This window comes from Pseudorasbora parva, chromosome 3 (genome assembly GCF_024679245.1).
Source record: "Pseudorasbora parva isolate DD20220531a chromosome 3, ASM2467924v1, whole genome shotgun sequence".
In the NCBI taxonomy this organism is placed as follows: domain Eukaryota; kingdom Metazoa; phylum Chordata; class Actinopteri; order Cypriniformes; family Gobionidae; genus Pseudorasbora; species Pseudorasbora parva.
In genome coordinates, this window is record NC_090174.1 from 5,807,945 (window position 1) to 5,820,304 (window position 12,360).

The 12,360-nt window shown below is 37.9% G+C and overlaps 1 protein-coding gene across 1 annotated transcript; it reads right to left on the reverse strand.

The window, feature by feature from the left end:
* Positions 1 to 2,045: 2,045 nt before the first annotated feature.
* On the reverse strand, positions 2,046 to 4,014 carry h1m (linker histone H1M). Its single transcript, XM_067439892.1, has 5 exons — positions 3,856 to 4,014; positions 3,487 to 3,767; positions 3,277 to 3,394; positions 2,512 to 2,558; positions 2,046 to 2,410 (listed from the first exon to the last, which is right to left on the reverse strand). The coding sequence occupies exons 1-5, from the start codon at positions 3,935 to 3,937 to the stop codon at positions 2,147 to 2,149; spliced, it is 792 nt and encodes a 263-aa protein (XP_067295993.1). The 5' UTR covers positions 3,938 to 4,014; the 3' UTR covers positions 2,046 to 2,146.
* Positions 4,015 to 12,360: the final 8,346 nt, after the last annotated feature.

The following is a 12,360-nucleotide window of genomic DNA, read 5'->3' on the forward strand; positions in this document are numbered from 1 at the left end:
TATTGTGTTTATATTTACAGCTGTTTAGGAATTACTTTATATTTCTTTTTTGCTTTTCTGTAGACTACGGAATGGCTTAATACGTAGCCTAATGTTTACTTATACAAATGTTGTATTTTTTTGGCCAGTTTTAAAGTTTTATAAAAAAAATAATCCTGAAATCCAACCTTCTGCTGGGATCAGTACATCCAAAGGTATTCCAATCTTATTCATATTTTTAAAACACAAACTGATGATTTGATCCAGATCAAAACCACGATTGGATTTTGTGATCTAATCTGATTTCATAATCCCTTTTTTTCCTTTTGAACAACCAAATTACAAGATTTGACCCGATCCGATGGGCAAAATCCGATCAGATAACTTTTGAACAACTGGCCTCTGATATATACCCCCACATCATTTTTTTTATTTTGTTCTTAATTAGTTTAAAAGTAATCATTTAGTAGAAGTTATTAGGCTTCATATTAAGCTTTTCAGTAGCCTATTCAGTAAAGTAAAAAAGAGATTTCAGTGCCATTAAATAATCCCCAGTACAAGACGAACCAGTTAAAAGTAGTTTCTAACAATTGCATCCCTTATTGCATGTGTATTTGTGTTTAATTTATTTGTTGTGGGTCAGATGAAACTACTACGGAGCCCCAAAGGGACATGACGGTGAGGATTTTGTTTTGTTTTTTAGATTCTTTTTAATGCTTTTGTGTTTATATTTCAAATATTTCAGTGTTCGCAAAAACACTGAAATATTTGTTTCTCCCATCCCATCTCCTTTTTTTTTTTTTCATCGGCATGTCCCTTTAAGGGCTCTGTAAGGGTCCGACTGTTTAAAGGAAATTAAAAAATGTAAAGGGGATGTATTATTTTATTCTGTAGCTGCATTGTGATATGAGATCCCATTAGAAGCACTAGTAATCTGGATTTGGCCATCTGAAAAGGTGTGTATCTGGATCATGGTAATCCAATCCAGTTTTTTTTTTTTTTGTAAAACTGGCACAAAAGTAAGATTGATTTCCAAATCCAGATCAGTCTGAGCCCTGGAGCAGCAATGGTTCTATGGTATTATAGTTCTGTGAGTCACACCCAAAATTATGAGACACTTCGAGTAATAGATTAAATGAAAAATATGAGGCCTACTCGCTAAATGCTAATATTTATCTTGTATGAATAATTTTTCTGTGTTAAATACCATTTCAGATAATGAAATGCTGCAAATTCTAGTTGAATAAACGTGGATGTTTCTAAGGGATTTTTTTTTTTTTTTAAACTTTAGGCAACCACAGCTGCCTGTTTTAGAGCAAATGGTTTTAAACATTCCAGCCAAAATGGAATACTTCCAGTACAGAAAAAAAAAAAAAAACTGAATTCACTCATAAAACATAGGCAAAAAGTACCCAGATGACCTTACTGCGTCCAGTGAGATTGAAGTGCACATGCAATGGGCATTTCACTTTCCCATAAGGCCACAGGAGAGTTTGTGAATGCAGTCAAGGGACTTAACTAATGCAGGCAGGTCACATGGTGAATATAGTACAGTCTGACAACAGAATGAGTCACAATTGTGCAAAATAAGTACACTGAAATGTCATATGGAATCTACTTCAAATACAGAGAGTGAACTTGACTCTTTTACAGCTTAAATTGTTAAACATATTTTGGTAGTTAAAGCAATGTATAATTTGTCATAACTTTTGTAATTTCAGTACATTTTACACAAAGCAACTGAACCAAGCTAATTAACCGTGCATAGTGTAAACATCGAAGTATTAGCCCTGAACCCAGGGTCGCAAAATTTTGTACACATTTAAACACAAATGTCATGAGCTGAACATTAGCTTTAAAAACAAAAAGTTACAGCTGGGAAAGTGAAAATGCAGCCTTATTTATGCCCCAGTCATGATTGGAACACCAGTATCAATGATACCATTTTAAGCTTTAAAAAAAAAAAAAAAAAAAAAAAAAAAAAAAAAAATTCTGAGTAGTTGCCCATCAGCCATTAGCGCCTTAAACAACTGTCACCAAACTGCCCAATGAGAGCCAAAGGCACATTTCTTGAACATACGTAAAAAGCTTTATTTGGTATACAAGTGCTTGAATAAAAGTCACCAGGCCTACATAGAGTAAAAACAGTAAAAAGGTCCTGCAAAAATCACTTCTTTCCACGTTTCCCCGGGGCTTTTGCAGCTCCTTTCTCTCCCGAGTCACCCTCTTCTACCTTTGCTGCAGTTCTCTTTCCTCCTTTCTTAACCGCTGGCTCCTCAACTCCCTCTTTTGAGGCTTTAGTGGCTTTTTTAGCTTTGCTCGGTTTGGGCTCAGTTCCACCCTCCCCTGCAGCATTCTTCACCTTTGGCTTCTTAGCAGGGGCCACCTTTGAGGCGGTGGCGTCGCGCTCAGGAGTCTTCGGCTTAGCATCCTAAGAGAAAGGGAGGAAAGATGGAAAGGGGGTGGATGTGCATTCAGACGTCACAGCGCTGAGTATCTGTGCATGTAGGAAGTGAAAATAAGACAACTCACATCTGTGGCCTCCTTTTTCTTTGTGGATTTCTTTTCTTTGCTTGCTCCTTGAATGGAGGGGGGGGGGCATTTAAAAATAAAAAAGATAATCATAACCCGCTACGCCAATGGACCACAATGATTGGTTTAATTTCAAGCACAACCAGCAGTGACAGCAACATAACCGCAGCACAGATCGATTAGTTTACCCCAATCAGCTGAGAGGAAAAATATGCTATTTACACCAAGTGCAAAAAGGCAAAGGCCAGTTACACCAACAGAGAGCTGATTGGGCCAGGCAGATTACAGAAGAAGGAAAAAAAAAAAAAAAAAAAAAAAATATGCATTTAGTAGCATTTCAATTAGGGTCAGGGAGGGCTGTAATTAGGCAGCATCCGTTGAATAAATAAGTCATGCTTATTGCAAACCGCACAACACTAAACAAATAGTATCCGTCACTATTTAGTCTAACCACCATTTACACTTACTGCAAAGAGTCTATTGACAGTTTCATTGTGCAAATAGAGACTTAAGAAAAATGTTGCCATGTTACACAGCAATGAGCGCAAATAAAATACGATTTTCAGTTGGTGCAAAAAGAATCTAGTTGGCAGTTTCATTTGGTGTATATAGCCACTTGTTTTGCAAGTGAACCCAAGAACATCTTTACGTCACCGGTGTCCCAGTTGTGGATGCTGCTATTCTCTTAACACTAGAATAATTCTTAACTTGAGTAAACATGCCTTGAAAGAAAAGCTTAACTTTAATAGCCTACTTAAACATTACCTTCACCCTTGGCTTTAGTCGTCTTGGCCTTCTTAGGTTTGGATGCTTTCTGTACATTGGGATCAGCATTTTCCTTTGACTGCACCTTGGGCTCCTTCGCTTTGGTCTTGGCAGCAATCTGAAAGAGGACATGGTGATCATTCAGGCGTTTCATTATATTGAAATTCTGAACAATGATTCCCAGAACGGAGCAAGAAACACAGAAGCTACCCGAAAGCGCCCTTGAGCACCGGTCGTCGTCGTCCCAGAATTTGCAGGTCTCACAAACACACCAGTCTCGATGCCTTTGTTCAGGGCTCGCCGCACCATTAGCTTCAGCCGATTCTCATCCACGGTCTTGTACTTCTCCTTGACGTAGCCACGGATTGCCTGAGCTGAAACACCCTTTCTGGAGTCCAGCTCTTTTAGAGCTTCTTTCACCATGTCCATGGCGGATGGGTGTGGAGAAACCTTCCGTACAGTCGTCTTACTGCTTGAGCTTTCAGAAGAGTCTTAAAGTGACATTTAAACAAGTCATATTAAAACAAATCCTGATAAAGTTAGTCCAGAATTTGACACATCACAAAACTGCTATCAAACCTGTTTTTTTGTCAGTAGTTTCATTCTCAGAATCCTTTGGGATTGTGGCAGTTGGCTCTGCAGAAGCTTTTTTGGGAGGCATTTCAAAATCAACTGAACAGTCAACGAAGTTAAAACCCACAGAAATCACTGCAACATAAACCCATGCAGCTTGTGTGTCTGTTTTATCCACAGAAAGCATGCTTTGCTGTCATCTGTCACCTGATCATCATCAAGTCATTTGTCCCCAATTAATTAGCCGAGTTAACGTGATTGGCCAAGTTGCCAGAGAAATAATTAGCTCAAAACTTATGTGAATATGTCTATCTTTCCTTTCTAAGTGTTTTGTTTGCATACCTTGTATTATCTGAAGCAGATTCAATATTCTAATGAGACTATTTTTCTCTGGGATGTGAATATTAGGTAACTTAAAACTGTCTCACTGTGTCATATTCTGTTTGTCTAACCTGTAATTACACTTATGTATGCTCTTTGCATTAAAAATAAAATAAAATAAAAAAACAGCTTATATTTGACTAAAGAAAATGGTTGCGCAACTACTGTTTAAGCCCCGCCCCTCACTTCCGGTTCTGTGGCGTTCTGAAACTGCGGTGCTGCGGTAGGATACTATTGCCTCTGGCTGTTGAAAAATAAAACGGCATTTGTCTTGCGGAAGAACGTTGTTTTGGTTGTGCTTCGGGTCTCCTCTGTGGGATGAATGATGTTCGAGGCAACGATGGAAACAGGACTTTATCAGAGCGAGTGGACACATAAATAACTGTTTCAGTGTTTTTACAACTGGTAGGTTTTGCAATTTAAATGGTCCATGGACAATTTTTCTTGTTCATTGTGACAACAAACGTTCACTCTCCACAGCCAGAGCGAGTTTTCTCTGTCTGCAGATATGACGTGACACGCACGTGTGAATGACGTATGTATGCAATTTCCCGCAAAATCCGTCCTGGACAGCTCTAAAACATAAATCGCTATTAGGCTAAAGCCTAGATACTTTATCAAAGTGTATTTCGGTAAAGCCATGGTTTGTTTGAAACGTGTATTTTGCACTCCCCCCTTAAATATATATATTTTTATATAGGCCTAACTTAGCCTAAAAAGTTCCTACATCTAGATTTTCACTTTTTTTTCCCTCAAAAATGTTACTTGTAATGTTACGATTCAAAAATAAAGCTTGTAATGTTACGATTCACACTGGAGCTGGCTAATTTATTTCACGGCTCTTTTGTTGAAGAATTGTTTTCAATCTCTGGAGAAAATGGAAAAAGAAAATATTTCTGGAACCGATCGAGGCTGCTGAAAAAAAAAGTCACTGCTACCTTCTGATCTCTCTTTTTTCTGTAACACCTCATCTTTTCTGTTCTTCGTTTACAATGATTCTTGTCAGAAAGTAGTTTACCATAATTCTTAAACCTCCTCATCACTGACCGCAAGTTGACCAAACGCCTAAACTTCTCTTTGAAACCCAACCCTTGTGCAAATAGCTGCCATACATCCAGAACGTCTTATTAAAGTTGATTTACTACCTTGTTTTGGTCCTTTAAATTGACTTCAGCAAAGACAAATTGATTTTGCCAAATGCCATGGAAAGAAAGAAAGAAAGAAAGAAAGAAAGAAAGAAAGAAAGAAAGAAAGAAAGAAAGAAAGAAAGAAAGAAGAGTACAGTTTGTTTTCTTTGGAAATTAACCATAACTTAATATGTAGTCATTCTAATGCAATTACAAACATTGAATTGGATTTAGTGATAGAGGAGTAATCAGAGAAATGCTGATTAATATTATAATGAGCTGAAATATACCGGCCTTAGTCTCATAAGTTAAATTGATCACTTGTGATCTGTCTGTCTGTTTATTATTCAGTTTCTGTTCAGTGGTAACACATGCTAACTCATAACTGAGGACATGTAGAGCTGTGAGTTTCCATAAGTTTGTGCACACACACGTTCAAGGGCGATCATTTGGTTTGGATTTTTCCCAACATCTGGATACAATATGACTGTTTGTCCTTCAGTTTGTGTGTGTGTTTGTGCAATGAGTGTGATTTGAGTTGAGTGTGTATACACGTGTTGTGCAGATCACAGGGATTGTGAGCTTGCATATATGTGTGTGTAGCTTTTTTTTTAACCCATTTATACGAGAGCCATGTCACACTCCCCATGAGATGAGATTACTGTTATCCATAGCATGGCTTAACCACACTCCATTCTCTCTCTCTCTCTCTCTCTCTCTCTCTCTCTCTCTCTCTCTCTCTCTCTCTCTCTCTCTCTCTCTCTCTCTCTCTCTCTCTCTCTCTCTCTCTCTCTCTCTCTCTCTCTCTCTCTCTCTCTCTCTCTCTCTCTCGCTCTCAATCCACACATCTCCACAGTAATGTTTTGAACAGTCAAACTTCAAATATATAAACACACAAAATGGTGCAGTGTGTTTGTGAAGATCGACACATAATTTGATCATAAACATTATGATCTTGACATAAATGCAATATAATATACATACCTTTGTTTTCAATGGAGTATAAAGACCTTACATAATGTACCGTAATGTTTTTGTTGCCTTTGATTGAGTCTTTTCTATTTCCATACACCCTGACGCTGTGAGAAAATTGACACACTGCCCCTTTAAGGGGCGTTCACACCAAGGATGATAACAAAGATGATCACTCATTTCATTACTGGATGAATCAGCGTTTTTGAATGAATCTGTTGAATGATTCAATAATTCATAAATACGTCACTCGTTTCATTACTGGATGAATCAGCGTTTTTGAATGAATCTGTTGAATGAATGATTCAATGACAATCATAAATAATCGACTAGTTTCATTATTTAATTAAACAGCATTTTCGAACGAATCTTGTATGAATGATTAAATTACTCACTCATAAATACTTCACTTGTTTCATTACTGGATGAATCAGCATTTTTAAATGAATATGTTTATGAATGATTAAATGACTCACTCATAAATACGTCACTCGTTTCATTACTGGATGAATCAGCGTTTTTGAATGGATCTCTTGAATGAATGATTCAATGACAAACACATTCTTCAACAGTCTTTTGTTGCCACCTAGTGGCGTAACGATGTAATCAATTAAATCATTATTTAACGCGCTACATTACTTTTGAAAGGTAATTTTGCTCTGTTGACTATTTGGATCCCTTCCGTAGGCATCAGTGTTTTGAACCATAGACTTTTATCTCAGTACGTCTGTGATGATATGAATATTTGCAACACAGAAATAAGTGTTGGTTGAAAAAGAGTTTTTGAAGCTCTTTCATATCTCTACATGCCAAGTGCTCTCTCTGGCTAAGCGGCAGCGTGAAGATATAAAGTGTTGAATGTTCCTTTATGATTTTGTTAAGTGTTAGACATACAAAGGTCTGTCATTTATGGACTAGATTTCACAGAGCAGCGGCCTAACCACAGCTTGATTTGGCCCCGAATAGAAAATCTGCTTTTAAAATAAATAAATAAATCACCAACATTATTTCACTTCTGAATTGTTTTTCAAAATGCAAAAGTCCCCAATTTGAGCTTTTTTGTGTGTATTATTTCACTGATTTCAGGGGACAAATTTGTCTTAGCTGTAAACACACACACACACATACTGTACAGATATCTTTCTCCCTAATTTGTTTTCATTTCTAGTGGGAGTCTGTTGTGTTGGGAAAGACATTTTGTAGAAGTGTTCCAGCTCTGATGTTTGGCCAGGCGTTATCCAGACCAGTCTATAAATGACTGGTGTTGATCAGTGATGCCTGGGGAGGACACAATCTCACCATTTTCTCACATGTGTGCATTGCAAAAAGTGAGTTATGGATATTTTGACCTTTGTAGGCTTATTGGGGCCCTCCAATACACAATTTGTGTGTTTGTGTGTGTGTGTGTGTGTGTGTGTGTGTGTGTGTGTGTGTGTGTGTGTGTGTGTGTGTGTGTGTGTGAAAAAAAGACGAGGGTAAAGGAGAGGACAATTACACACACACGAACGCGCGCACACACACACACACACAACACACGCACGCACGCACGCACACACGAGCGTGTGTGTGTGTGTGTGCGCGCGTTCGTGTGTGTGTAATTGTCCTCTCCTTTACCCTGGTCTTTTTTTCCAGAGTAATAAATACCAGGTTTATCTTAACTCACAAAACCAGCTCACTGCCCAGAAAGTAATAATTCTTTTAAAGCGTAAACTTACAATCCATATGACTTGATTCCATAATACATTGTAATGAAAAAAAGGAAAAGATACAGGAAGTTTTCTGCCAGGACATTTTCCAATCATTTTACAGACATTTTCTATGATCCTAAAACACAACACAATGTAAAAGATGTCTAAAAAAATGCACATTTTTTGTTTAAGACATCCAGTTTCTAAGTGGCTAAGTTGCTTGATTTATGTACATTTGGTATAGGTATACACATTTCAAATGAATTTGATTGAAGTTCTTCTTTGAAGTTGCATGTGCAGTTGATCTGAGCTGCTTCTCTGTGATGAACGTCCTTCTAATGGACGTTGTGTTGACTCAGCTGCCTGTCCTTGTTTTGGCCGAGATAGTGATTTGTGCACGCTATTATACGTTGTTTTGGAAAGAACACATCTGCTAAAAAAAATATAAATGTACAGTAAGGTACAATTAAGTGTCTATTACAAGCTCAACCATTCAACACTGCAAAATTATAGTAAGACAATTATAAAATGTATTTTTTTTTTTTTTTGGAAACAAAAAAGTTTATCAATATAAAACTTTTGATGCCAAATTAGGAGCGACAGCTTAATTTAGGCAAAATCTGCAACCCAAATACTGATTAAGTTTATTTAAAAATGTATTCAAACTTTTTAATTAGAATTTTATATTTTTTTTACTTTTAGCTGTTCTCAGATATAATATAGTGCTTTATACAGTACAGATTGTTTCAAAACAGCTTTACAGTGATAAGATAACAGGACTCAATGATGCGGAGTTCATTTGGGCTGCAGCAGCTCTGAAAGAAAAGCATCATCAGAGATTCAGTCCCGTTGTAATGATCATCAATTATTAAATTAGTTAATTTCATCTATAAAGCCTTCTGCAGAAAAACATGATGTCATCGTCCAGCTCAGTTCAGTCCTCATCCAATAGTGTCAGTGCAGTCAAATCAATAATATTGCTGAATATTAAATGTATTCAATAAATATTACAGTCGGAAACCTTTTTTTTCTTAGTGTAAAGAAAAATATAAAGAACCTGTTGCGCAATGGAAAGGATCCATGGATGTTAAAGGGTGCATAACACACACACACACACACACACACACACACAGCTTCTGCCAGTCTCATGTTAATTTTGAGTCCTATAGAGTAGTATTACATCCTTCATAGAGTCTTTAGTTTTATCTTATTTATAAAAGACATATACAATGTACCGATTCTTTCGTAAAACAGCCGAGCTTGTGGAGGCGTGCAGTGGGCGGAGCTAAATAATCACAAACACACACACACACACACACACACACACACGCACAATACATCATGGCATTATCCCTGGATAACTTCTGATTCACTATATGTTCGTGTTGATGACAGTATACACACATCTGATGCACTTACACACCGTTTGCAAACAAAACACACACATTTAATGCAGTTTCACTTACTGCCTGTGGTTTCGGCTCATGCCTGGGAACACACACACACACACACTTGCAGAACTCCGTTACAGCTCTGGAAAAACAAACTGCATCCACTGTTTAATGCTGGGCTATTTGGGAATCTTTCTCTCACTAGAAACACATTTCTTTAGTGACGACGTTGTTTAGTCAACTCTTTTATTTTGGCCATGTTTAGCATGAGAATCGAGCTCTTTAACTGTGTAAATAAGTCAGAAGGCATGACCCTCCTTTAAACCATCAATGCCAAATAAAGAACCTTGTAGAACTTATAAGAGTGTAGATCATTTATCATTTTCTTTCATCTCTCTGCTATCCTCCAATATCAATAACATCCCCAACACAACATATCCTGGTGTCCATCTGTAGTGGCCTTTCCAGCAGAGAGGTCCAGGGTCTAAAGGATTTGGAAAGAGCGGCGAATGCTTTAGCTGCCTGTTTTGAACACCTGCATTCCTGGAATGCTTCAGTATCAGTTGTTTTGTGTGTGTGTGTGTGTGTGTGTGTGTGTGTGTGTGTGTGTGTGTCCCAGAGGACACTGGCCCACAGTGGGCATGGTTACACCGCAGTAATTGCATTCTTCCCCGGTCGAGACGGAGAATGAGGAAGAATTTCTCTCTTTCTCCGCTCAGCAGCTCCCTCTGAGGGCCTTTCCCTCTTTCATCTCCAAATGTTAATATGTCACTGGATTCAGGCTATCTCCCCCAACACACTCATTCGCTTAACAATCTCATTCACCCTTAAATCAGTATCAGGGCACATAGTTGACCTTTCCCTCTCTCACTAAGGGGGTTCGAATCCTTACTAGGCCTTCAATGTTGTTTTCTTTGACTGTTTCCGCTCTCTAAATTTCACATTAAAGTCACCATGAAATCAAACTTGACAATTGTTTTATGGATCATTGCAGTTTTTGTTATAAATGACATATCTGTGCACGTCATTATTTTATTTTTTGAAATTCATGTGCCCTAATCTTTATTCAGAATATCTTCCCCTTTCTCTTGTAGCTTGTCTCTTCTGTGATGACGTTTACTGGCGTGAGGGCGGGGCAACCTGTCACTCACATGAGATCCACCAATAGCAAACCAATTAATTCCCCATTGTCATATCAAGCCCCGCCCTACATTTCTCATTGTTCGAGAAATGATTTTTACTTAGATATACAGAAGGGAAGAAAAGACCATCGCAACTTCTGTTTCATGCCGACTTCAAAGTTGGATAATTTATCTATAAAAATATTTATTTTCTCTGTAAATACATAAATGTAGATCTCAGTGTGGTGGTATAATGTGGAAATGTGCTTCATGCACATGTACGCCCATACAGCACAGCGATACAGATATTGTTTAGTTTGTATGTGTGTGTGTGTTTGTGTTTAAGAGAGAGTGTGTGAGACTGTGTTAATGGTTTCACTTCAGTCAGGTTTTCTCATGAATAATAAACCAAGATAAACATTGTGCAGTTATTTATGTACGAGGCTTGGTTCACTCCTAGAGATTTTATAAGCTTTTCCCTCTGTGTGTGTGTGTGTGTGTGTGTGTGTGTGTGTGTGTGTGTGTGTGTGTGTGTGTGTGTGTGTTCATTTCAGTTGAGCCTTCTGATACTCTTCATTCTGCATTCAACTCACATTAGGAATCATTTCCTTTATGGATACTTACATTCACACATTCTGGGCTGGCAAAATCGCCATCATTATGTTAGCTTCGAGGATGACTTCCTCAATTGCCTGTGCTTTTATTTTGGATACCACCCCCAAATAAAGTAATGTCTAACAGTATTTTTTAGGTATAGAAATGTAATCGTTAATGTTCACTGCATAAATTAAATATGGTTAATCTTTGTTAAATATGTGTTTTGTTGTTTGATTAACATTAATGATATAGACAGCAGAAGGTTTTTATAGACTGCTGTGACTTTAAAACGTGATCCAAAATAATGATACACATCCGATTTCTTTCTCAACTCTTTACATTCACTTAAGAAATAACAGACTGTGTTTATGATGCTAAGATGGGTATTTTGACACAATTTTGTGTCCGTAAAAGAGCTGTACCAAATCGAGTTCTCTTTCGCCACTTAAAGGGATAGTTCAAATGAAAATTACCCCATGATTTACTCATCCTATAGGTGTATATGACTTTCTTGTTTCAGACGAATACAATCAGAGTTATATTAAAAAAATGTCCTGGCTCTTCCAAGCTAGCCTGACGTGGTCATACTCAACTCTAGTCAGAATATGAGTCTGATCTGCTCCATTGGGCTGTGATTATGGGGCGTGTTTCAACCGAACCAGGAAAGACCCCAATTGGATAGAGCTACAACCAATCAGAGCAACGAAGCGACGCATTGTCAAATGTCAACAGAGCTCAACTGCACTGTGTTGCCAAGTCCGCGTTTTTTTCTGCGGGTTGTTTTCTATGTCCAAGGGTTCATCATTGGTCCGAACAGTTTCTGTTCTGAGATAATTACTCCTCTATGGATCAAGTCCAGACCGAACCGCCCGACCTAAAAAATGTGTGGGCGGGGCTAAGTTCGGCTGGCACCCAGGCTACTTTCAAGCTTTATAATGGCAGTGAATGGGAGCCCAAAATTTGAATCTATTATAAAAGTGCTCCACATGGCTCCAGGGGGTTAATAAAGCCCTTCTGAAGTGAAGTGATGCATCTGTGTAAGAAAAATATCCTCTTATAAAGTAAAATATCTAACTTTTGCCAGACCACCTTCCATATTCAACATACGAAAAAAGCGTAACTGGCGGGACATACGCCGTAAGTGTTTTGAACTGCGAGAGGTGTTACACTTGCTGTGTAAGTTGAATACTGAAGACAGTCTGACACAAACCCGTCACTGTGGAGTATGTTTACT